This window comes from Phaethon aethereus (genome assembly GCF_964289735.1).
Source record: "Phaethon aethereus genome assembly, chromosome: 4".
Taxonomy (NCBI): domain Eukaryota; kingdom Metazoa; phylum Chordata; class Aves; order Phaethontiformes; family Phaethontidae; genus Phaethon; species Phaethon aethereus.
In genome coordinates, this window is record NC_138578.1 from 5,916,128 (window position 1) to 5,944,127 (window position 28,000).

The window sequence follows — 28,000 nt, forward strand, 5'->3', positions numbered from 1 at the left end:
ATGGCATGGGTGAAATTCTTAAGAAAACCTGGGGGTAACCTTGGAAAAGTTTATCAGCCTGGAAGTATACTGTCACTGGCCCCTACAAAAGGCTTATTAAATGAACCGGGACAAAACAGCTGCTTTCTTAATAGTGCTGTTCAGGTAAGAAAAAACTTGATTTATTAAACAGTTCTGCTTTTGCAGCATCTTAGATGGTTATAGTAGAGAAAGTGTTCTCTTGGCATTGCTGTTCTTACTATTTGTATTGCAGTATGTGTATTCTACAGAAAAATACAGCATGTTTTCCAATGGTGTTAAATTCAGTTCTCAGTTAAACTTTTTAATGATTCCAAGTAAAACAGAATAGCATGTTTTTTTGGAATGGAGTGTCGGAAAAAAACCCCAAAACCACCAAACCTGTGGAAATCATAGAAAAATGACAGCTCTGTGGGAATAATATTATTTAGCATTTAATTTTGAGGAATTGATTGAGAGTATTAAATATTTAATTTTGCAAAAATGATTGATGTTTCTGTCAAATATAGCAGTTTTATTACTTGGTAAAGTTTACAAGACACTTTTTAATGTGGGGCAACCAGTACTACTACTTGCGTTGAATAGGACGCTATCAGATTTCTTTTTACAGTTTATATGCGTAGGTATTACAGACCAACTTCTTGCATGTGTTTACCTACACACTGTTGTGTTTTTACAACAGCTGTAATTGAAAAAATGTTGGCTCTTTAGGTTTCTCAAGTACAGTTTAATAGTACAGTGACATTAGCATGATAAAAAAATAGAGCTTTTACAAGCCTACTTATGACAGGGAATATGGGGATCTACTTAATTCTGTGACAGAGCAGTGCTAGCCTTTCCACATTGTCTGCAAGTCAGAATACCAGGCTATACTATAGTATAGTTTATACTATAGTCTTTCTAAATCTAGAAATTAACAACAAACAACAAATTTCTAGGCTGTGCAAATAAAGAGCAGAACAAGATATTTTTTGGTAATGCTTAGATTTTGGACCTGATGGTTTTCAAATTGTACAAAATTATTTGCCAAAATGGCAGAGGGCTTAAGAGATGCATAGACTTCCTAAAAAAACTGTGAGTCTTAAAAATGGTGTTGATTTAAACATAGGCGATATGAGAGATATATCTGCGTGATATGTATATGTATAGTATTGAAATATGTTTAAAATAAAAACATACAATAGATTTAGTAGAATGAGTTTGCTGGTTTACATTCAATGGGAACAGCATGACCTATATTCTCTTGCAGTTTTGCTATTTTGCCTTAGGGTGCCCTAAAATTAAACCCAAAGTCATTTTTAGTTATAGTTTTAGACAATCCTACTAATTCACAACCTACTGTCATATCTCAAGTGGTGGCTGATGATTGGTCACTGCCCTTTTACAAGGAGGAATGTGTTCCTTTTTTTCTCTCCTTTTAACCTTAGTTCAACCTTCAGAACAGAGGTTCAGACATTAATTTTCAAATGTATCCTAATTAATTTTAGCTTTTATATTTATAGATAGGATTTTTTCTTTTCTGCATTTGCAGCTGTTGTGTTACTCTGCCTCTTGAGAACTAATTTTTGGGGAGTTTGTGTTTTTTATGGCCAACTTCCTTAACTACTGCACTGATTGTTTACTGAAGATGTTAGATACTGAAAGCAATGTAGTCTAGCCAAGCTGATGTTACCTTTATATAGAGTAGTTACACAAATAAAAGGTAGAAACATACTTTATTTAGCACCAGGATTATTCTGAACTGTGGAAAACCAAATGTATTTCAGCAATCATTTTACTAAGAGACCATAAGAACGTAGTATAAACTTAAGCTGAAATGATGCTTGCATGTTACCTAGCAATTCAGTTTCCATGTTTCCATGTTTTTTATTTGAAAGAAGACATGGAGGGGGGGAGAGGGAAAGATGGAGACGGGAAGAGAAATGAAGTAAACCCCATAGCTGCCTTCGTCATATGGAAAGCCATAAGACGACTATTATAATCTCGGTACATAGTTTAGCTTGCTACTTGTTTCCTTAAGACTACTTCAGCTCTTTTTCCCCACAAAGTACATTGTTTGCCATTGTTTCAAAAAATTTAGAAAGATGTAAATTTTATGAGTGGTGAATGCAAACCTTCCACTTCCACAATTTACCAAGCTAATAGAAAAAAAACATCATTCTTGTAGCAATGTTGGTGCTCAGGTTGTACATGTTATGCGAAATTAAAAAAAAAAAAGAAAATCTGCTATATGTTGCTGTGTTAAACGTAGAGCCTTCAGAACTAATTACTTATTTTCTGTGAAACTTTATTTTTATAGGTATTATGGCAACTTGACATATTTCGTCGAAGTTTAAGAGGTTTAACTGGACATGTGTGTCAGGGAGATGCGTGCATATTTTGTGCTTTAAAGGTAAATGACAATTTTTGGAAGAATCATCTTTCAAAACGAGGGAAAAATAATTTAACTAATCTTACCTCTATCATACATATGTTGGGTGACTCTAAGTCATTCTTGTGTTAAGAAACATGTTAGATTTAAGGACATTTGTAACAGATGTTTGTAACAGAAATATTTCCTTGTGTTTAAAGGAGAAATTTTACAGTACACAAATTTTACAGTCTGCTTAAACATAAAACTTTTGCCTATTTGAAGACAATATAAATTTTGAAATTATCTAGCTAGCCTGTTGGAGATTTTTTTCCTTCTATTTGCATGCATATGCTTTTGTTCTTTCCTGTAGTGTTTGAATACAGCTCTTTTACAATAATTATATTACTGTCTGATAAGGTCTCAAGGTCCTTTTTTTACTCAGTAGTTGATGTTAATGGTGCAGAACTGAATTGTTCAAGTTTGTAAGTAATGAAAGGTGGGTAGTGGTATTGGAAACATAATGAAAGCTGGTAACTTTTTAGTGTTTGGAAGAAAATCAGATCTGTGTATCTTAACTAGCGCATAAACTTGTGCTTCAGACAGTTTCGTAGCTCATCCTAAGTCTGTAAACAAATGTCAAATTCTGTTAGGTTCTTACTGCTTTTACTGCACTGGTATTTGCCTGCCTACAGTTATGAGGGAAATAGCTGTAAGCATGTCATCTCTGTTTCATTGGGGTAATCCCAATGAAAAAATGTGTAGGGCTATTTTTTTTTAGTAGTGTGCACTTTCTACTCTTACTGCAATTTGACAATAGAGACACTTTTGGGATCCTAATAGAGGACTGTAGGATGTGTAGTCAAATATGGTAGTAGATATAGTGATAGACAGAACTGGGAATCACTCATCTGGAGGGAGCTGAAAGGGACAACACTATTTGAAAATGTAGTTCATTGAGGAAGTGGTTTTTGATGATGCCAAATTGTAGGCAAGGATAAGCCAAGTGTTTAGAGTTTATTCTCAGGGAGTTTCATAGACCTTGTTAGTGAATAAGCATTTTAGGCAAGAACTGTTTGCAGTGACATTTATTTAATCTTTTGGGAGGTTTATAATCTAGGTACTGTGTAGTTTTTTCAGCCATTTTTAATGTTTATCATGATTGCAGTATGGTACAGATGATTTTGAATGTGTGTGTGTCTTTTTCCATAGTTTTTTCTAAAAGGTCCCATTTTATTTATTTGGTTGTTGGCTTTTTAAAAGTAACCATTTCAAGTTGAAGTAGGTTGAGACTATGCATATTCAGACTAACAGGCTTTTTACAAGCTCTTGACTCTACAGAACTTGTTGGGACTTTTTGTTTCACCTGTGTTTTGAGGCACATCATGTTCTTCTGTGTGCTGGATGCTTGATCTTGTTAGTACATAAAGTCGAGACCATAACTCAGGCATACTTATGTTTTCAGATGAAATCTTGTTTCTGTCTTGGGATGATAGCTTTAGTTTCCTGGCGTTTTGTGTGTATAGGGATTCATGTTCATATCTGATGTCATAATATAGAATAAACTTTCCTTTTGATTTGACCCATATTACATGTGAAGTTCTGGTCATATACAGTATTGTTCAATGGAACTGCCTTTAAGAAATGAAGAGGGACTGAAGGATGACAATTGCTGGACTATATGTGTTACACTACATACTCTTGATGACTAATATCACTGAAATCATAGTAAAAAAATAATGTAGCGGCTTCGGCGTGCTCAGAAACATGAAGAAGGTGTAGTGCTCATGGTGTGTTGCAATTGAACCTGTAAGTAATGAATCGTTCCATTCTAATGGTGCTCTTGTGAAGACCAGGTACTTCTTTTTTCCAAGCTAAACATACCACTTGCTGTACTTTAATACCCTCTCTTCCTGTAGTTTTGGGGGCCCCAGTACAAAGAGAGGTAGGTTTTACATCATGTTAAGTCATCTTCCAAAGTAATACACTAGCTTCAGCAGCTTCATAAGGCTGCTGTAATTTAGGACTTGAAATGTTATTTATACTTTCAAGTATCTGTTCTTGAGGAATTGATTATTACCTTGATGCATCTTCTTGTGCAATTTATCTCAATGGATTACTGTACCTGAATATTTTGCATTGCCTGAACTGTCAGGTCTTCCTAGTTTGATATGTTCCTAAGAATACTGATAAGAAGTGGTTTTGCTGCCTGTCCTGAAATTGGTTAGAATGGAATTAGTTATTGTTTTAACAGTATAGTTGTGATCTTTATAACTCTGTGGCCAGTTTTGAGTTCAGTACCTAGGCTACTAAAAACATTGTGGTTAACTCATTTGGAAATATCTGCCCTCACTCATTATGTACACTACTGGTTTTGCTTTCTTGGCGTTTTGAGGATACTGATTGAGTGATTCCGTTTGTCCTGTGTTCAGAACTTGGGGCATTTTGATTTTCATGCAGTGTGTATGCTGGATGAGGCTGCATTTCAGTAAGTTGTTTGTGACTTGGCTTGCTTTTTGACTTTCTTTTTATGGTCTTGGGCTATTTTAACCCTTCTTAATTCTTCACCAATAAAGAAGGATATTTTATCTATATCAGCCTTTTCTGTAAACTAAAAGCATAGCCAATAAATTCTGGTTTACTTCAGTTCAATCCATTATCTTTTGGTAGTGTTCTGAGAGTTAAATATGCTCTTCTCTTCTCTGGATAACACTGGGGTGAGACTTGGACTATGCAGGCCACTAAAATGAGGATACATATTTGCATAACTGCTTATCTGCACTATTTTTTTCAGCTGGACATGTAAGGCTCTGTTGCATCCCAAAAAAGACCTAGCAGCCAAAATGAGAAATGATAAATGTTTTCAAAGCAGAGTTAACTTGTATTACCAGATCTGTTAAAAAATTAATTTTGAATGTTTATGTTGAGATATGGACTGTAATTTTTATCAGTAGTCTATGCTTTTTGTTATGAGAGGGAAGTTTAAATATTTGACAGATGCTTACCCTGGAACAGGTAACTCATTTTAAAACCATGGTTAAAACACTACTTTCTGTTAGCACTGAAACTCTGCTTATCTGTTGTATCTTTGCCTTCTGTCCGACAGATTTGTTTTTACTGTAGGAGTCCTATGTGAAGAATGCATATCTATCTTTATATTTTACATGGCTTCTCCTGATTTTCTTTGCCTTTATTCTTTTAATTTTTCTCTAAAGCTTGGCTTAGAATTCTTGACAGTGGAATACACCCTTTAGTGTCTGCAAATGTTTTCTCATTTGTTTAATAGCTTTTAACTTTCAGTTCCTTCAAAATCAACCTCCCTTACTTGCTAAATGATGAGATCGCTTGCATACGTATCTCTGCCAAAAAGAAAAGTAGTAGCCAACTATCTCTTTTGGGATATGAAGAAAAAATCAAGTGCAATTTATTCTCATGTTCTAGCACTGTGGATATTGACCTGTTCTCTTGTATTGTGTGCACTGGTTCAGCAGAGAGATGATTTAATAGCAAGGATTATCAGCATTCCATGTAATTTATGAGAGTTTTTTGTATATCCATAATTTTAGTAAAGATACACTCCTGTCTGAAACAGTAATGTAAATGTTACATTATTTAACAACTGATGGGTGCTAAACTAACCCAAGTGGTATTACATCATGCGCTAAGAAATACACATCATCTGTAAAGATGAGATACGTATGCATGAACTGCTGTTCCAGTGGCCAGATTAAAAAAGCTTCATAATTGCAGACCAGGGCTTGTGTGGCTTCTGAGAGCTAAAGTCAATCACTTAGCATTTTTATATACTTCTGTGTTGTTTTTCTACTGGATCAAAGTTCAGTTTGGTAGCATAACTTCTTATAATGGAATGAGTAACAGAACACAGAACCTAAGTAACTTTAAGAGAAAACAGTACTTTCCAAGTTGCATAGATTTATAAACATTTTATATATTTGCTGTTTAGGCATGCTGCATAAGAACTGATGTATTTGTGTAGAACCACAGTGTCTAGTCAAGTGGCTAATGAAGCTAAGTAATTGTGTTTCTTCCTAGTCAATATTTTCACAATTTCAACACAGTCGAGAAAAAGCACTCCCATCAGATAATATGAGACATGCCCTGGCAGAAAGCTTTAAGGATGAACAGCGTTTCCAGCTTGGATTCATGGATGATGCAGCAGAATGCTTTGTAAGTGTTTTTGGTGATAGTTGAGTAGAATTACATTATTTTTGTGGATGCCAAGCTGGCCTGTTGTTTTGGTAGCTCCAGGCTTATAGGTTTGGTATAAGTGACATAATACTACTGACCTTCTTTTTGCCAGTTTAGGGGAACAAACACATGGAGTAAGTGTCTGGTAATGTGGGTGGGGTGGATTAGTCTCACACTTGCTCCATACTTCCCTAACTCTGTAGTTCGGGCAGAGGGATATGTGAAACATCGTTACTACAGGAAGTCAGTGAGGAGGATGAACTCTCAGTCACTTCTAAAAGTTTTTGGATGGAGAGAAAGGTTATCTTCTTGGGAGAAGAGGCACCTATGGATTTGAATATATAGTCTGTTCCTCCAAGTATTTTCTCATCAGCTATTGAAATGTGTTCCATTACAACTAGTCAGCGCATTACTGAAGTCTTCTGCAGAAGAGATTTCCATTTTCTTATCCAAGAGTGAATGAATACTTGAAGATTTTTACTTTCTGCAGTTAATTTCTGCTTTTGTGAAGTGTCTCATTGAAAAACGCGAGTCATTACAGTGGCCGTAAAAGATGACTCAAGATCGCATAGAACACTGGTAAAGAAGCCTTTCTGAGAAATCCTGTATTAGACAATGAAAATTGTTCACCTAAAAAAACCCCCAACAAACCAAAAACCAACCAAACAAAAAAAACCAAAACACACACACACACACAAATCAGTATTAAGCTTCAGACACAGATTTGAGGGACAGAAAATGTGGTGGCTGCTTTGATTACTTTTGGCTTTGGACATCCTTTGGAAGTATCTACAAATGAATACCTACCTGTCAGATACATTTTCACATGCATAGGAAAAGCCAGTGGAGAGCTTCTGAAAGTGGCTGTTTGAGATCTTGCAGTCAGGTAAATGGATTGCAGTTATGAAAGAGAATATCTTATTTGTGCTTCATCTAATCAAAATGCATTTGGACCACTGAAGTAATCAGCTGTCTGAACTACCTGAATAGATTCACTTCTTCCCATTATCTCTGGTATTTTTGGCAAAAGAGTTAAAAATGGCCATGCTGATGCAGGGGCCAAACTGATGATGATCATAGTATTTTTTCTTTTCCTTTCATTTTAAGGATAAATAGTGAGACTTGGGATTGGATCAGGTATGCGCTATTTATGCGCTTTTTCCATGCTTCTCTCAACCGTACTTGTTGTGTTGGTGCATGTGCTAAATGTGATCAGATGATCAGATTGATATGCAGAGAAAAACATAAAAATGTGAACAAGAGCTGAGACAGAAGCCTGATCCAAAAAGCTCATTGGAGTCCTTGCATGCAATGGCATTAATATCATGTCTTCCTGTAAGGACAGGTTTTTAAATTTTTCTTGAAGATTCGCTTTCTTTAAAGGAGAATGCACTCTGGAACAACAGCTGGGTAACTGTTGTCTAATGCTCTTTTGTTAATGTTTGGAAACATTGTGATGAAGAGAATTCCCGTCCATTGGCTTGTGAATAGGGATGGAATTAAATATGTGTTAAACTTGTTGGTGGACTATTTGGAGCCAAGGGTTGGAGTATTAAACTGTCATGTTGCTCATATATTCTGACTTCATCAGTTCAGTTTATATTTACGTTATTATTTCTATTTAGGAAAATATCCTTGAGAGGATTCATTTTCACCTAGTGCCAAACAGTGAAACAGATATGTGCACTTCGAAGTCCTGTATTTCTCATCAGAAGTTTGCTATGACACTGTATGAACAGGTCAGACCTTTATTTGATTACTTTAATAAATAGTTTGTTTCCACTGTCCTGAGAAAATAAAAACAAAAGTATTTTTATTTTTGTAGTGTGTATGTCGCAGTTGTGGAGCGTCGTCAGACCCGTTGCCTTTTACGGAATTTGTACGTTATATTTCTACCACAGCCCTGTGGTAAGAGCTTTTATTCTCGAATCTTGTTTTTCTACATACACCCTTCCAATAATAAGCAAAGCATGACAAAGAAATGCTGTAAGTGTTGAAAATGAATGTATATTCCTTTGTTAAGACGAGGTTTTGAGATACTGTCCAAAGGTAACATTTGGATTTCAAAAGCAAGATTTAGAGGGAGCTTGACAAAGAATATGTGTTGCTACTGTTCTGTATCTTTTCTTTTTAGTCATAAGATATAGTTACTTGAGAGTTGACTGAAATCTGCTAACTCTTAAGAAGGCCAATCCACAGTTATTTCTTTCTCTTTTCTTTTTTTTTTTTTCTCCCCTTACAGTAATGAAGTAGAAAGAATGATGGAGAGACATGAACGTCTCAAGCCAGAAATGTTTGCAGAATTGCTGCAGGCAGCAAATACTACTGATGACTACAGAAAGTGTCCTGTAAGTAAACAAAGATGTTGTATTACTTTAAGATACAAAGGAGAACATTTTCGGGTATTAAATCAGGCTAAATTATTCCCCTAAAAGCAGGATTACCTGTGGCCCACTTCAGCACAGTCCAGCTTAGGGTAAAAAAGCCCTTCTATTTCTATTTCTATTTTATTGCTCCAGTTATAAACATGGTATTGTAGGTGCAAGTGGCCTTTTTAGAAAGTTGAGTTACTAGCTCCGTGTTTTGTTCTTCATTTCAACATAGAGCTAGGTGGTTTTGATTAGTTGAAACAGGTATTTTCTGAGTGAAGTTCCTATACTCTGACAGCTTGGCAACGTTGTCTTCTGTTGGAATAATTTTGTGTTGCTATTGACAAAAATAGTCTCTTTTAGCTTGTTTTACTTAATTCCTCTCTTCCTTAAATGGTTCTGTGTAAATACTGTTAATTTAGGAACCATAGAAAAGTACACAAGAACATATAGACCTAAGCTTAAATGATGAAATGGAGGGGGAACAAAAGAGAAATGGTGATGGTGACTTGGATGTTTTCAGAGATTTCTGTTTTAAGGTGGTGATTGAATGTAGAAGTTTAGCTGTTAGTCTTCATCAGAGTGTTTTTATGTTGAAGAATTTTACGCTGAAATAGTCAGAAACACCACCATAATTAAATCTGAGAATTAGAAGTTGTTGCAGAGTTGTTTTGTTGCACTATTTCTTGTCTAGTAACTCAACTTTGGACTTCCATTTTTTAAACAACTTTGTTTTCCCTCCCATCACCTTTTTTTCCTTTTTCTAGAGTAACTGTGGTCAAAAAATAAAAATTCGTCGTGTTCTTATGAATTGCCCTGAGATTGTCACAATTGGCTTAGTCTGGGATTCGGAACACTCTGACCTGACAGAAGAGGTTATGCGGAATCTGGCGACACAACTTTATCTTCCTGGGGTATTTGACCTAAAACTTACTTTTTGCTTACTCTAGAATTTAATTTTACATGTATTTTATGTATATGTAAATATATACAATATATAAATATGTATATGTATGTATTTTTAAAAAAGCACAATTTAACTTCAAAGTTTATGTCTACTTTTACCCTTCTTTATAATGTGCTGCTTGATGCAGTTTCTGTGAGAAGAAAAAGTCCCATCAGAAGAGTTGGTTTTGTGTCTAAGTACAAAGATGAATGTAGGTGAATTCCTAGTTGAAAATCTATAAATATCATGTTCTGTTTGAAATTTGTGGAATTATTCCGGAGCATTATTGTTTTACCCTTTGAGCTACCCAAAAATCAGTGTTAAAATAGACCTAATAAGTGCAAAAATCATTATTTATACTCATGAAAAATTGTATAATTCAACAGGATATTTAATAGCAATTCCCTTGGAGAAATGCCGGTAATAGATCTAGAAACTGAGGCTAAATGTTTTACATATATTTTAAAGTATGTAACTATTTTTACAGCTGTTTTATAGGGTTACAGATGAAAATGCCAAAAATAGCGAACTTTTTCTTGTGGGAATGATTTGCTACACAAGCCGACATTACTGTGCCTTTGCCTTTCACACCAAGAGCTGCAAATGGGTGCTTTTTGATGATGCTAATGTGAAAGAGGTAAATATTGTTTTTACTGCTACCAAATTTAATGATCTTTACTTTTCTAGAATGCATTCTTCTGGCACCAAACTTGAAACAAGTCAAACAAATGCCTTCATTTTAATAAAATTTTAGCTTTGTAAATCAGTTTTCACAAATGAGTTTTAGAATTGACTTCACTACTTTACAGTTCTGCCTTCCAAATGCCGAATGGTTCAGAATGTTAATGCATTTGTCTACTGTTGAATTCGTACTTTTTTTTAATGAAAAAGAAGACCTAATTACTGGCAGCTGTATTCATAGTGTTGATGTTCTGATTGTTAGTCCAATACTGGTTCTAGCTTTTTGCTGCAGTTTACATAAGCTTATGTGCCAAAGTCTTGAATCGTAATGAACCTTTGGAATTAGGCATTTGGTACCTGTTGCTTAATAAATTATTCTTTCCATAACTGGGTTTAATGCTGTTGATAAGGTTTTGGGGTTTTGATTTTTTGTTTGTTCTTAGATCGGAACAAAATGGAAAGATGTGGTCTCCCGGTGCATTCGATGTCACTTTCAGCCATTGTTACTATTTTATGCTAACCCAGATGGCACAGCTGTATCTCCAGAAGATGCTCCAAAGCAGATTATTCACTGGTCTCAATGCAAAGCAGCAGCAGGAAATGGGGAAGACTTGGGTAATTAAGATACATTTTATTTTTTTTAATAACAATGTCAACAATATTTCTGAAATAGGGATTTTAAAGGAGAAGGTAATGGATTAGCTGCTTTGTTCTTAAATGCTTTTATCAATAATTATCTAAAGGGTCTCAAAAGAAAAGAGATTAGTGTCTATATTCAGTATTAGAACTGTTTGTTTTGTGTCAAGAGAATACAAATTGAGATTCATGGATAATGGGGAAAAAAGATTTTCTACTGTAGATTGTTCATAACTACTTTACACATAACCAGTAATTTCAGAAGAAAATAGTATATTTGTATATGTTGTTGTTCTTATGTGTGTATTGATACATTTAAAAAACCTTTAAAAATGCTATAAAATGATACTTTAAGTAAAGCTTCATACAAATACAGAGACATATTTGGAGCATGTGTGTTTGTATATGTGTATATACACACACACAGAGCACAGTTCAGAACTTCGGGAAAAATCAGAAGGAGCTGCAGGAAACTTCTTTTCCCTGAGGTTCATATAGCATAGGCCTCACTATGTAAGAATCCAGTCTTTTGGTTCTGTAGTTTGTGCTGCTGTCTTTTTTTTTTTTTTGTGAGTTTTTTGTTTGGTTCGTTTTAGCTTTTTTTTTGTTAATGTTAAACATAACATAAAAATAAATTAAATAAAAGACCAATTGAATTTGACACGTTCCTCTTCACATAATGAGTAGCAATAGAACATAGACTGCTTCAGGGAAGAAAGAACTGAGGACCCTATTCTGTTACAGTCTACCACTATAAATACGGCAGTATATAAAATAGAACCTTATTGCCTAGCATATTGAAATGTGGTGAGGTTTTCCTTTTTTATCTGCAGTTAAAAAGTTTTCTTACTTTTTAATTTAGATATTGGAAACTTGAAATTAGGAAGCCTTTCATTTCTAAAGATAGATATGTTATTTGATAGGATTGGAAAAGCATTCTGCTCCTAAATTGGACCACATGAAAGAGAATGGAATGGGAGACCCCACTAATCAAAGGAGTAATAAAAAACTTCAGCCAGATAATTCAACATTCAGTAGAAGCCATACTCAAGCTAGTGGTGGTAGAGGTCCAGGTATGTATTACCCACTCCCACCCCTAAATAAACGCCAAATGTGTCTTTATTATGAAATATTTCAGTTGATAGCATTTCAGGTATGTGCTAACCTCTGGACTAGAACTATTTCTAAAGGAAAATTGCATTATTGACTTGAATGAATCTTTGAATAACAACTAGTATTTCAGTAATATCTGCCATGAAATGTTAACTTCTCTGGAGCAAAATGTTTTTTATTACGCCTCATTATTCCTGCACTAAAGTGGCTCTTAAGGCCTTGATCCATTTTTCAACCATCATCATGCCTTCCAATCATTTTGTCAGTTAAAAGACACATTAGAAACTTGGAGCTGATTGATCTTTTGGAGCACATGGTGTGGTGCTCTGGATCATGGGCTATTTGAGGAACATTGTTCCCCAACAGTATCGTGATATGCAGTATTATTTGTATATTAATGGACTTTATCTTATGTTTGGGAAGAATAGTAAAAAAGTTGTCTTATCTGTTTAAAATTCCATTCTGTCTGTACATTGCTTCCAAGCAAATCAAGCTGTAAGAAGTCATATGAAGCAGTGACTTCTGCATTACTTGTCAGTGCCTTTCTTCTGAACTCCCTGTTCTTTTCAGGCAGAGAGATGCTGCCTTCTGTTGTTTCTCCTCTGTCTTCATTGTTGGATTCCTAGCTTTTTAAAACTAAGAATGCTCAGCTTGGTAACTTTTTTTGATTGAGTGATGGCTCAAAAGTGATCAGTATTTACCTTTTCAGAAATAGAAGGATTTGTTTTCATAAACAGTGACTCTGCTGTTTTTTAAAAAGTAAATCTTCACATTTAGACAAGACTAAACTTAGATTTTTTTTAATATAATTCATAAAATTTAATGTAAATAGTATATGCTTTGAAAATGGCTTGAGCATTCAATTTTAATAAGTAAGAGGTGTTTGTAAGACATGCTTGACATAATGCTGCTTTGGTTACTTTAATTAGCTCTCTTTAGTGGACTCCTTGGACATATCTGTACTATACATCTCATTTTCTTAATCTGTGTTATGTAATTCATTAGTCTTTTTAAGTAGTACTAGTATTAAAAACTGAATGTTATGGTACATAAATATAATTGTGTATTTTGACGTTTTAGTAATGACTTTTGACAAAACGTATTTTTTGCAGCTAAGTTAGGTTACAACGATCAAAAGGACAGGCTAAAGGACATATCCAGAGAGTGTGCTCAGAAAGCTGCTGATATGAAAAACTTCTCATCTTTACGTAAAGATGCAGACAGAGGACCAAGGAAAGAGTCTGGGAGACAAAGAGGTATGTTTTAAAAATGTGACCAGAGAATTGATGGGTTAAACATCAATACTAGGTGTGCATATTTTTTTCTTCTTTTAAGAGAACACACTGTAAGATTAGAGTTTCCCAGTTTTCAGTATTCTGAAATCTGTACTGAATCTGTTGAGATAGTATAAGAAACATAATTACTGTAACAGTATCAGTTAAATATTACTAAGAACTATAATGGAACTTCTTTCTTCTTCTAAGATTTGATTGGGGAAGACCGTTCCACTGTTAAGTTGGGGTCTCCTCCAGTTGGAAATGGACTTAGACACTGTGCTGATCAGCGCATATACAGCAGCCAGGGAAGAGGCTCTTATAAGCATGACAATGCACCTCACCAAGCAAAGCTTTCTGTACAGGTGCTTGGATCAAATAAAACAGAAGCTTTTCCTGCTGGGGAGAAACCAATGACTAAGGCCCGGGCTGATGGTGTCACTGGCTACGAAACAGACACCAGTCAAGACTCCAGGGACAAAGGAAGTAGCAGCAGCAGTAGCAGAAGCAGAAGTAAAGGTTGGAAACCTATGCGAGAGACACTAAACGTAGACAGCATTTTCAGTGAGACTGAGAAGAAACAGCATAGCCCAAAGCACAAGGTAAATCCAAACAGTAAATCTAAGCATGAAAAGGAACGAAGCTTTAATCGTTGGCCAAGAGAGAACCAAATCCAGAAAGGTTTAATGACTATATATGAAGATGAAACAAAACAGGATACAGGAAGTCGAAGCTCACTGGATTCAGAGGGAAAAGGGAATGCTGAAAAAAGCAAGGGATTTACAGAGAGAAAAATCCATGGTGATAACTGGCAAATTCAGAGGACAGAATCTGGATATGAAAGCAGTGATCATATCAGCAATGGATCTGCAAATCTGGACTCACCTGTTATTGAAGGAATAAATCCAGCAGATGTCAAGAATGTTAAAGAAAGTGCTTCCTGCAGGTAATGCTAATGCTCTTAGAGCTTGCATAGATTGTATTTACAGAAAAATAAGTTGTTTTTATGTTCATGTGTTGTTTCAAAAAGAAAAATCAAGAAAATGCTTTGGAATCTCATATACTTGAGGTCAGGTATGTAGAAAGCTAGCAAGGTATCTAGAAATAAGAGTGTGGACAATTGAGTGTTAAGTTTACCTTTACTCTGAGGCTGCAACACTAGTTCTGGTTGTAAGGCACTAAGCCACATTATTATGGTGCTGAGCCAAAACTGCTAAGCCGTGCAGAGGGACAGGGTGTGTTAATTTCAAATTAATTGCTACACTTCTTTAGTTACAAGTTTTTTTACACTGTGGGTAACTTGCCATCTGTAATGGAACACAGCGTATCTGTAACAGTTGTATCTGTATCTCCCCTGACAAAGAGATGAGAATGGCAGTAGGTGAATCTTGTCTACTGTTACTAGTCATTGTTCTGAAATTCAGTTTTCTAGAACAATTCTGATATATATTGATCATTTGATAATTGATTGACCTGTTTGAAAGAAATCATAGAATCATAGAATCTTTGGGTTGGGAGAGATCTGTAAAGGTCGTCTAGTCCAATCCCCCTGCAAGGAGCAGGGACATCTTCAACTAGATCAGGTTGCTCAGAGCCCTGTTCAACCAGACCTTGAATGTTTCCAGCGATGGGGAATCTACCAGCTCTCTGGCAACCTGTTCCAGCATTTAACCACCCACTGGCCAAAAGTGTGGTTAGTAGCCAGATACTACTAAACTTGCTTGTTACTAGCATACATCAGTTCTTAATATGATGCCCAGAGATGTTGGGGAGTCACTTTTAACCCAGCTGGACGTGGTCCTGGGCAGCCTGCTGTAGTTGGCCCTGCCTGAGCAAGGGTTGGACTAGATGATCTGAAAAGGTCCTTTCCAACTTAAATGGTTAATGGGGTGCTGTGAAATATAAAGTTATCAACCTTCCACATGTGATTTTCTGTATTGTCTTAAACGTGTATGTAGAACGTAGTTCCTACTAGAACCCATACATTCTTCTTCCCAGTCTTGTTTATATCCATAAAATGGAAAAGAACAGTTGTGAGACCCAGTCTAGTAACAAATGATTGCTAGATTTATATTTTCATGAAAAGTTATTTTACAGGGGAGGAGAATAGCAAATACCAGGAAATGAAAAGGCTCTGACTTTTCTAAGCGGAGATGCAAAATTTTAAAACTTACTTCATAAAGTATTGTAACAACTTATCAAAACAAGTTTTTTTATTGAAAACATACAAAATACAGTTTCTGTTTGGATTGAGATGTCTTTAATTATTTTGGAACTGCAAGAAAGCAAAATCAGTCGTTTGCTTAGTTCTTAGTTTCCCAGGGAATTATTTTATTTCACATATAGAAGCATAAATAAGGACATAAAAATGGCCGTGCCAGGATAGGGCCAAAGGCTCATCTAACATGCACTCGGTCTATACCAGTAGATAGAGTGGTATTTTGTGAGTGTATTCTTTTGGCCTGCTGTATTTGGCTGCTTTATGGACTTTCTGAACTGGAAATTTTGACTGTGGTGTCCACTTCCACTAAAAAAGAAAATACTTTTTACCGCATGCCTTTATTGATTCCCCTCTTTTCTTTCCCCACTGCCTTTCCCCTCCCAACAAACTGTACAAAACCCCACTATACAAAAAACTTATGGGCTTTTCATTGGATACTGATATAAGTATGTGTAAAGCTATGCCAAGCCATATTTATATTTTCAGTGCTTACAGTTGCCTCAAGCAGTGATTTCTACAGTTACAACCATGCCTCATTTTTAGACGTGCCCAAGAGGTAATGGGATGCCCAGATGCTGCACATGTGTCTTTTTATGCGAGAGAATATGATAAATTTAAAACAACTTAGTTCATTAAGAATCTGCTTACACTGTTGTGTAAGTATCTGTGAAATAAAGAAAAAAAACCCCCTACTTTATCAAAATACAAATGACTTCTTGGGACTTCCAGAAGGATTTTATATGACTGGTAATTAGAAGTGACTGGCAATACCCAATAGTTCCCTTCTCACCATCCAGACTTTGTCGCATAAAACCAAAAAAATACAAATTAATTACTTGAAAGTTCTTTTAGAAGGTAGAAAAAAAACTACGTAGTGCTTTTTTTTCTGCTAGGTTCTTTCTCCATTCTTCCTGTTTCTTTTAGTATTTTTCTTGTTTTCCTGTCCTTTCAATAACAAGACTTCGTTTTTTTTCTTTTTTAACTGAAAAATTGCCACTCTGTAGCTTCTTTCCTGCCTTACTTTTGGAGAAGGAAGGAATTAACAGGTTGTTTGTCAGCTCCCTATCTGGATTGGTAAGGCATGCTTTTTGCTTAACTAAACCAGCAAGATTTACTACATCTGCTGACTTTTTTTTCTCTGGTTTGCTGCTATAATCTTCCAGTTTGAGAAAAATGTTTTTAAAGGAAAATTGCTATGAATGCAAGACCAAGTGGCAATCACAACTTAGAATTATGTTTGCTGCCACAACAAAGTATTAATGAATAGCAAAATGTCAAACGAGGAAAATGGACAAGCTAGAACATTGCCCAACAGGTTACACATACTTAAGATATTGATACTGATGAGATTTTTCTGTTTTTGTAAAGCTTAAGCTCGTCATAGTCAGATGTTGTTATATGTTTAACTTTGAAATATTCAGGGTGTAAACTCTTAACACTGAAAAATGTATTTGTTTCAGACATGGGTGATACTGATGATAAATTTGAAACTATATAGTACCACATGGGTAGTATTCTCTTGCTGCACTAAAGTGACAATTTTAGGTAAAACCTACAAATAAATTTATTAGGTGACCAGTGGTATCTGTTCCATTTGAAAATCACTACAGAAAACAGATATTCAAAACTGTCATGCTTTCTCAGTGATCTCTGTTAATAAGCACTTTTTGAAATTTTCCTGAAATTCTTTTGTTTACAATGGAAAACAAAAGTGGAGTTGGTAGTTCTTTCTCACAAGTTACACATCATTTTTCTATTGCTGATAACTTTGTGAACCAACTTTCTTTATTAAGCAGGCTGATGTGATATTAAGGTCAAGAAATTAGCTTTTTGTGGTGCATGTCAGGCATCCTGCTCTTGTCTAGAGTAAGGCTGGGATGAATGGGCATCCAATCTCCAGAATAAACTGGGAACACCAGCCTCACAAACTGTATTTTTTGTCTGTCCATATTAAAGGATACATATCATCCTAAACTTACCTGCATCAGTACAGCCTGCCACCTGTGGGAGTGGTGTTAAAAGTATTAAAGAGCCACCCCTACTATCTTGTGTATCTTCTGTAAAGTGTGTGTTAGTAAAAAATGTGGCAGTGATGAGAACAAGAGTCAGTTTCACATGGGCAAAGTTTTCACACTTGTATGCACTCAAGGCAATAAAGTTTGTGATCATACATCAATAACTTAAGCCTTCAAATTACATGTATGCTTCTTTTACAGCAAACCGAACTTGTCAACCAAAAAAGCTGATAATGTGTTGCATTCAGTATTCCAGCAGAACAGAAACTTCTATGGTAAGAACTTCAAATTGTATAAAGAATAAGAAGTTTTCTAAAAAGATGTACCAAAATTTTAATACTATCTTACTAATATCACACAAGAGATGGACAGATTTCTGCTTAGCCTTTTGTATTTTACAATTTTGCTGCATAAGTCAGTGTAATGATATTTCATAAAATTGAAAAATGTGTATACAATTTATCATTGCTTTTTTTGTTTTACAAGCCATAACCAAGTATTTCGAAGTTAGACAGTTCGTGTATCAGGTTGGCTGCATTTAGGTGGATTAGAAGAAAATTGGCATGGAATTTGTGGCTATTTTGCCCATACTGTTGTGGTGACGGGGTTTATATACTTTTTTCAGTAGAGAGCTCTCTTGCTGACTTACAGCCTGTGTAGTCTGTCTTTTTAAAAGGGCAAAAGAAATATGTTTTGTGGGTTTTTTTTTTTCCTGCACAGTGAATTCCAAATTTTGGTCTTTTGGTTCATGTTTTTAACCTTTTCAGTGAGTTAGACTGATGGATAAAGATGGAAAGTGTCTGTATCCTTTCTTAGAACATTTTGATGGAAAAGTGATGAAGCAGCAGTTCAATAACAGTATTGCTTTTTTCAGGGGCATTTAAAGCATTCTGTCCCACAAAGCACCTTTGTTTGTTCAGTTTTTTCGCTGTCTTGTAGAGCAAATGTACAGTGTAAATGTATTCCTAGCTATCTGCCATGATATATGGGTTCCCAAACAGAGGGGCTGGGTTTTTTTCAGTGGTTCATTATCATGGGAAGAAAATTGGGTTATGATGGTAGCAGCAGCAGTAGTTCCCTACTTCTGTGCTAGGTCGTGAATATGGATGGTGGGAGTTTACCTGTTCTTAACCTCTCCTTTCAGACAGCAGTGGCAGTGCTTAGCTGCGTGCTGGATCATGTAAAAGCATGACATGCCTCCCAAACAGTTGTTTCACATGACTTCTAGCACCAAAGTAACAGGCTAGATTTTTTTTGGAGCGCTTGTATCTATTTAAAATACAGTATTTTGGTGTGGAAAATAAGTATCATTTTGGGAGGCTACATCTTTATAAATTGTTAGATAATAAGGATACAATAATTCTTCTTGCCACAGTCGTCCTCTCCTGGTGTGTTTTGTTACAAAGCATTTTCTTTATAGGTTGATAGAACTGTTTGTCCTTCCTCGTGCATGTCATATACCACTGCCTCCTCAGGAAGTGGCCAGTGCGTAACTGCTTGTGGCTGGGGTATGAGAACCGAAAACACTCTTGTTCACCAGTATTAGTGATTTTACCAAGGTCTGTAGTGACATGACAAGGGGCAGTGGTTTTAAACTGAAAGAGCATAGATTTAGATAGGACATAAGGAAGGAGTTTTTTATGATGAGGGTGGTGAGACACTTGAACAGGTTGCCCAGAGGAGTTGTGGATGCCCCATCACTGGAAGTGTCAAGGTCAGGTTGGATGGGGCTTTGGGCAACCTGTTCTAGTGAAAGATGTCCCTGCCCACAGCAGGGGGTTGGACTTGGGTGGTCTTTAAAGGTCCCTTGCGACCCAAACTGTTCTATCATTCGATGATTCTGTGATTTTTTTTGGATGACTCTATGCTGGCATAGGACATCCAGTATAATACTTTTTCACTGGCCTTAATTCATGCTTTCTTTTTAATCCCATGGAAATGAGTAAATGTAAATCTCCATTTCTGTTGCTTATATTCTGCTTTGAGAACATATTTCTCAGTGTAATGGCTTGGGGTTTTGTTTGTCTGTTTTTTGGGTGTTTCTTTAGCAAGTGTTCATGTTCCTTCCCTGTTGTCCCCCCAGCAAATAAACAAACAAAGCCCAAACAAGAAAAAACATGGTAATTTTGTTCATTCCCTGGGTTTTTCCCCAAAAGATTTCCATGAGCTTTCTTGGTAGATATGAAGGAAGATTTTTTTTTTATTATTATTATTTTTTTTTTTTAAATGTCTGGGTGGACTGTGGTACCATTTGTTTTCCTTCAAGATATGAAGCAATAGCAGGAAGAAACACTTGTAATAAGGAAATCTACTTCCTTTTACATACTAATATGTCTGTTGGGTTTTTAGAAAGTTGATAAATGTCTTGGCATATAAATATTATAGGTCAACAGGAGGCCAGCCAAAATCATTATCTGCTGTTGCTGGAACAATGGAATGGTGCTTATACAAAAAGGTGCAATAAACATTAGACCACTTCCCTAGGAAATGTTTGATTTTTATAGATATCATACTTCTTCTCAACTAATGTATAGTATGGTTTCTTCTAAGAGTTAAATTGTCAGGGAGGGGTCTGCCATACCACTTCTAACTTTTGTGTCATTCCAATTTATTTTTTGATTGTAGAAAAAGAACTGATTTGGTGCTTATTCTGACAACAAAAAAAAACAAACCCAAAATTGATGTTGCATGGAACGCAAGATCTATTTTTGCATGACATACAGTATAGTACAGACATTTAGTTCTGTACAATACTATACTTGTCATACCCATGGAAAAAACACACACTTGGATAGCAAAAAGAAAAAAAACACCAGTGAAAAATACATAAAGGACTCTGTTGGAATGAGAAATAGGTGGGTTCAAACAATGTTTGAGCTTAGTAATGAGTATTCTCTAAAGAGTGCCATGTACTGTACTTAAATGTACTTAAAGCTTTCAACATGCATCATAAATTTCCTTTAAAAAAAAAATGTAGTGATTCCAGGTGATCCTTAGAGTTATCAGAAAACATTGAGGATAAGATCCTATCCATTCAGTTATTCTAATTCAGTAAGTAACTTTTGAATAGTTTCATAGCAAAAATTTATGTATTCTAAATCAAATGTGAGATTCTCACGTGTGCATGTTTTGGAAAACAATACTTTTAGTGGAAGTGATTAATGGACTGAAAAGATATCTGAAGGATTTGATCATGTCACATGTATATGGGGTTAAAGACTTAGTTACACTCAGTTTTTTTGTTGTCTAAAAAGTGCATCAGGACACCTTTAGCAAGGACAATAGTAGTAATTTATAGGTATCAGTTGTATTACCTTATGTTACATCACTGAATGTTATGAACAAGACATGAATTGGTAGGTAAATACCAAACGGAATCCTGTAAAATAGTACTTAAGAAATGACCAGTCCTTTCTGAGAGGAGTGGAATGTAAGAAATCTTTGTTAGCCTCTCATGGCAACTTGAAAAAATATCTCTGGGTATTTTTTTGTGTGGAAAACTTCTTAGGGAAATAATGTTGGACTTCTCATTATGCCCACCATTTGTATAACTGTGCTTTATCCAGTTCCTCATTTTTAATTGGACCTGAATAAGGCTGCTGTTCAGCAGTTGAGGAATTCTGTCCCTGAATTAAAAAAATAAACTTATTGTTAGGGCATTATAAAGATAGTAACATTGGCTCACAGAGTGGTTATGCAGATCAAATGGCTCCTTCTTTCACTGGTAGTAAGCAGTAGATAACTGTATGGCTGAAGCAAATGTCCCACAACACCAATCCCTCATTTGTGTGATCAGATTTTGTTGGGAAAATGTGGCTGTTAAGCAGATATAGTATCCTCAACTAAATCATTAACATAGTGTTTGTGAGATTTGAACTTGATCAACTGTGGATACTAATTTTTTTTGTTTATAAGGAACATGTGACATGAACAGTTTGAGGGCAAAATTTCCAATCTCACATTCTTCAAGTTGGAGAAGGATGACTATAATTCTTGGAAGTTGGAAAGGACTATAGATTTTTTTTTATATGGATTTTCAGAGCAGTCCATGTGCTAGCTACTACTACTAATTTTCAATCATAAAGGGCTTTTATTGGCTTTCATGACAAGCCTCCCTGGTTTCTAAAGCACAGATGTCTTCATGAAATTGCCACTCCTGACAATTGCAATAAAAGGTATTACTGTTGTTGAGAGGAAAAAAAAAAAAGAAAAAAATTAAATTCTAGAAGGCCCTGTTTTCTAGATTTCTCCTCTCTTCCCGCCCCCGCCAAAGCTCAGAGCACTTAATTCTTGAACTAACCTGGCAGTAGAATAAACACTGTGATTAAAATTGTCCAAGTGCTTGATTGGCCTCCTATTTAAGATGCAGTATTAGAAGCTGCCTGTTTAGTGGTCTCAAAAAAGGATGTACTTGGAATCAATGTCTTAAATTTGCTTCCCTTTGAAAATAAATGCAAAGCAGTGTTTATATCATCACAGATCCAGAGGTTTTCCCATTAATAATTATTCAGTTCAATAGCATGAGAACTCCAAACTGAAATCTAGAATCATTCTGAGGCTCTGGTGACTATGTAAGGAAGAATCCAAATTGCCTTTGTTTATTTGTCACTTCAGAAAACCCCACAAACCATAATTCTGAAAAAGAAAACTAATCATCTTAGGAAAACCATACATTTATAGTAATGATTTAAAATATGCAGTTATACTTAAGAAAATCCAGTTGTTACTCTTATAGTGCAGTCAGTGTATATGACTATTGTGTTTGAAGAACTGAGTAGTGAATTAAAGCATGCAGCTACTTAATTTACTTAACATGAAACAGAAACAAATAAATGCTTTTCTGGAGTGTCTTTAAATGATAGATTAAAGATTTCAGTTTAAAAACAAAAACAAACAAACAAAAAAACCAAAACCAAAACAAAACCCCCAAACCTTAAACTTCCAAGATTTCCAAATGTAGTCAAACAGCCTGTGAAGATTGAAATGTAAAGCAGTCTCACATTTGTAAATCACTGTATTAAGGTGACAAGTTTGCAGTTTAAAACAGATAATGCAAAGGTTCAGGATTGGGTTTTATAGCAAGAGACTTCTTGGGACGGGCAGATCAGAATGAAGGGAGGGTAACACTTGGTGTTCTTTGTCGACTGTTGCTTCACTTCAGAACTTACTTAAACTCTCACACACATGCAAGTACGTACCACCCCACCACCCAAAAAAACCCAATAATGGAACTTTATTTTCATTTTTTCCAGATGTTTAAAGCCATGGGGAAAAAAAATCCACTAATGATTTATAAGAAATGTTTTGCAACTGAATGTTGCTCCAAAAAGACAGTTTTTTGAATATAAGGAATCCTTTTTTTCCTGAAAAGAGTCACTGTTTTTTTTTAAAATAATACTCTATTTTGGACAAGTTATAACGTGTTTACCTTCTTGACTGGGACTATGTTGTTCCACATTTTGAAAGCTTTCCAGTAAGTTCGTTTATTATTTCAAATGAATACAGAAAAATGTCTCGGTTCAGAGAAAGGAATTTGCCACAGTACATGTTACAATAAGTATTACACCTTGGTTTTTTTTATTGGCAACTTAAAAAAATACAAAGAGACCACAATAAAAAAAATGAGGTAGTCAAAAATACAGGAAACATGAAGCTAAAACACATTAGAAGGAAATTGAATTTATGTGGAATTTTTGGTTTTGTGTTCTCCCCCCCACCCCCCGAAATAGGGCGTTGCAGATTATTGCACATGATCAGTATGTGTAAACGGAGGTGTGAGAGGAGAATTTGTCTGCCCTTGCCTGTTGGCTATAGAATGGTTGTTAAACTAGATTGGGAGTTTGGATATGAAAGTAGATGTTCATAAATCTTAAAGGCAGACTGGTTTGTACGTCAGAAAACAGGTTTCATTTATTGGTAAGCTTCTTCTGACCCATTGATAAGGATGTCAGTCTCCAGCTGAGCACAGTGCTTGCGTGACCCGTATTTAGGTTTGCAAAGAATGTAGAGCCAAAATTCCCAATCGAGTCTGCGTCTGGCTTTAACCATGCATGGATATCCTGTCAACAGAAGAGAAAATAACACATCTATTTTTAAATTAGCTGGAATTCGGAAGGCACAAACCACCTGGTGTGGCTGAGCCGCGGTCACACCAAAGGAACAGCTTTACTAACCTTTGCTGCCACCACCTGACCGATTTGGGATACGGCCTCTCGGAAGAATTCATTAGGAGTTTGGCTTGGAATAAAAATAAAAATAAATCTGTAATCTTCTCATCAGGTGGTTTGGGGAATGAAAGAACAGTTGTATGGGTGATTTATTTGTGATTTTAAAGTAGAAGTGCTCTTGTATAGAAGTCAATATATGCCAAGTCTGAAAGTTAAAAACACTAACTTTAGACACTGTTAATCTAGCATATTATTTAATTAATTCCTAGAACTGTATCCTGACGTTGGTACTGAGATGAAATACTGAATTGGAAACATTCACAGGAAACAATGTGTCAGAGCCTGTGGGGTTTGGGGTTTTTTTTCAGTAAAACAATTTACAGTTCATTAAAATCTGTAGCGGAATGAAGTGTTTTCTGTTTGAAGTATTACCTCAGTGTTAGTTAGCTCTGATGCCATGGCCCACTGGAGCAGTTTTGAACTTTCTTTCAGGTTAATTAGTTGTCTTTTGCCAGTGTCACACGGGCTCATTCAGTAACAATATTTTCCCATAAGTATGCTTTCTAAGCTAAGTATTGTTTATCATGCTGGAACAGTAAGATTTTTTAATTTTTTTTTTTTTTTAATGTAGAGGCTTAAAGGAAATCCATATGGGGGCTTTGTCTCTTGTGCTATAAGCTACTTTAGGCCCTACAACCTGTGTTGTTTGTCAAAGATTTAGTGTCTTAAGTCTTTCATCAATTAAAGATAGGGCAGATATTGGCTCTCAAAACAAGTATCACCCAACAGCATCACCCAAAGTTTTTACTTTAGTTCTTTTCTGTTGTTGGGTTTTTGACTCCTATGTCCACAAGTCCAAAGTTCCAAGACTTTATTTAAACTTGGGGAAATAACAACTGGGAAAAAAAAAAATCTTGGTAAAAGTATATAATTTAAGAAGAGGATACAAAATTTTTGTAGCTTTTGTTGATGAAAGTATGGAACAGCCTATGTAATCACATTGGAAACTACCTAAGATAGAACTGTCTACTGAACACAAGATTATTCTGCTAGAAATCAGGCAATGTTTGCTGCCTGTTTTGAATTTAATCCCTGTTTTTCTGAAATAGGCATAGTAGTCACATGAATCTAGTTTATACATACACAAAATAACATTTCCTTTGAATAGCTTTAGAGCAGGTGACTGGTTATAATGGGTCAATCATTGCATTAGGAAGACTTCTAATATCTATCTCTAAACAAATATATAGTCACTTGTCACTTGCCACTTGCCAAGAGAGTGTCTTACACTATGTGGTGTCGACATGGGTATTTCAATGCTTCCTTTATTTACTGTTAACTAGGAACTGCATTGTTCAGAAATGGTGTATTTTTACAGAATGATTCTTTGCCTTTGCCTGTGAATAAAGGGAGCTTCTAGAGTGTGAGTGTAGTAGCGCTGTTCCAGGCACTGTCATGTTGTGTGATTAGGGCACATGACTGAGGGTGCTCTCTGTCTGCTCAGCATCTCTATGAACTGTACAGTTTGCTTTAAGTTTTTTAAGTCTGTTTCAAAGAATGCATAATGCATTTCTTTAAAAAAAAAAAAAGGCAACCCCCCCCAAAAACCCACCAACCCACAAAAAACCCCACACCTTCTCAATCCCTACAGTATTCATTCCAGTTAATTATTATGACATGATATGAAATTTCAGAAATCATAGTTTTTATTTTGTAATTTAAATTACTTTGGTTATTTGAATAAATGTGCTTTTATAAAAAGTTGCTTTTGAAAAATGTGCTTTTAATTAGATGACATGTTTGCAAGATCATCTTAACATGTCCTACAGGATTTCAAAATTGTGGTAATTTACCTATTTTCTGGTAACTTTTTTCTTTTTAAAGAACATTTCTTCCACATTATTTTGGATTAATATAAGATCTGACCTTCTGTGATAGATTGTCTTCAAAGTGGTTATTTTGATCAATGTCAAACGTTGAAAAGAATTAATTGTCCTGTTGTATTTTGTTTGTTGTTGTAACCTCTGAGGAATTAGAATGAAGGAGTTGGACTGTATTTCTGCTTATTTTGAAATAATTTTTTTCTACCCCCAGACTTGAGGAAAGACCAGATCAATTCAGAAGTTAACTACAGACCTCATGTTAATTTCCCGACTGAATTACATTTGCAGGTACCCAGTCCTCCAGTAAAGAGGTAACTAACAGTAGCATTAATTTACTATGTAATAGTTTAAGAAATACTGAATTCTGTTATGTGATAGTAATCAATATTAAGCACGCAAAAGTTAAAGGACTGAATATTTTTGACAGACAATGCCTTTTGCATAACTGATGGAGGGCTAAATGTTCTCTGTTTTTATTTTAATTTTGATGCTGTCAGTGAAACCAAATAGTTTACATTATTTTAAACCATCTTACCAGACCAAAGGGTTTTAGTAGTTTTCTGTTTTGAATTATATACTACAACAGGCAGTGATGAACCAATTTGTGGTTAGTGCAGTAACCCCATAAAGTTTTGAAAAGTTTGGCTGAAAGGGGAGGAGAAGGTAACTTCTGTTTAAAATCTGCTGCTATATACCTGTTGTTTCTAATTTGAACTGTAAGTGCTCAGTAGCTCCTAAAAATCAAGAACCTAAATACAAATTTAGCATCCAAAAGTAACGTCTAATTGAGAAGTGGACGTATCAGACCGGGTCACAGGGATGCTTAGAAGAGAGCAGAGGTCATGTTTGACATAGTCCTGAATGTGGAAGGAATTTATCTTACCTTGCAGGTACTGAATTTCTTGCAGAGATTTTTTTGGGGCACTTTACATCTCAAATGAAAGAAACTTTGGAGTGATTTGATACAACTCCTAATCAAATGGCTGTATGTTAAGCAGACCCCAATTCTCTAGTCAGTTTGAATATTTAAGCAGTGTTACCAAGGCTGTCTTTGAAAAGAATTCTTGGGTTACTTGAGCTTTTTCTTATGTTTTTATGGATACTTACATCCTGTGTGTTTTTTGTATTTTAGAGCTGAAATGCCTGAGACCAATAGGAAACTTCTCCCATCATCAGCTCTACAGCCAGTTCTTAAAGACATTGTTAAGTCAGAAAGTAGGAACACGACAAATGAACAGAATTCTTCAGAGTGGGTAAATCCAGACAAGTTTGAGAAGATGAATGTGTCAGTATATTGTGCCGATGGTGTATCCCACCCCTATACAGAAAATGTCTGTGGAAGGAAGCTGGTCAACAATGACTTTCACTCATCTTCCCAGCCACAGTCTCATCACGCAAGAACATTTGGTCCCAAGGTGGGGTTGTCACCTTGTGTGCCACAGAACCTGTCAGAAAGGCCCATGGTGATTCCCCCTCCCAATGAGCATGCCGGGCACCCACTCCGAAGGGCGGATGCTCTTTGGGTGCCTGAAGTAGTGTACCAGAATCTTCCTCCCCCTTTACCGCCGAAGAAATATGCTCTGAATACTTTGCCAGGATCAGAAACTAACTTGGCAGCCGATGTAAAATCCACAGAAGTGTTGCAAAATAATCCATTAAGGCAAACGGGTACACCTTTAAAATCTGCATCAGAAGCAAGCGTATTTACAAATGAACAAAGGCTTAAAGAGTCATTTCAAGGGAATGAACTGTTTGTACATAAACCGGATTCTCCACCTTGCTTATCAGTTAACGACTTTTGGACTGTGTCTGAAAACTTTTTAAAGAAAGGATCTCGTCATACAGGACCAAGTGCTGGCCATGTGGATGGAAATGATAGTGTATCCCTAACGACTTACTTTTCAGTAGATAGTTGTATGACTGACACATACAGGATGAAATATCATCAGAGACCCAAGCTGTATTTTACAGATAGTGGAAGCTTTCACAAAGAAAAGCATCCTCTGTCAACTGGAGTAGAACTGAATGCTACATACCATGCTACTCTTGAGCCCAGGCATCCCACATCTGAGCAAAGGTACAAGGCAAATGTAGAAGGCATACACTGCAGTAGATAGA

The 28,000-nt window shown here is 35.7% G+C and overlaps 1 protein-coding gene across 1 annotated transcript; it reads left to right on the forward strand.

Moving 5' to 3' along the window:
• On the forward strand, positions 1-27,999 carry USP53 (ubiquitin specific peptidase 53; the record flags this gene model as incomplete). Its single annotated transcript, XM_081999484.1, has 15 exons — positions 1-144; positions 2,318-2,410; positions 6,422-6,556; positions 8,203-8,316; positions 8,403-8,485; positions 8,820-8,925; positions 9,714-9,860; positions 10,380-10,529; positions 11,017-11,188; positions 12,133-12,282; positions 13,435-13,578; positions 13,807-14,542; positions 18,034-18,107; positions 26,094-26,193; positions 27,015-27,999. 15 exons carry the CDS (start codon positions 1-3, stop codon positions 27,997-27,999), a joined length of 3,333 nt encoding a protein of 1,110 aa, XP_081855610.1.
• Between the last annotated feature and the right edge of the window lies 1 nt (position 28,000).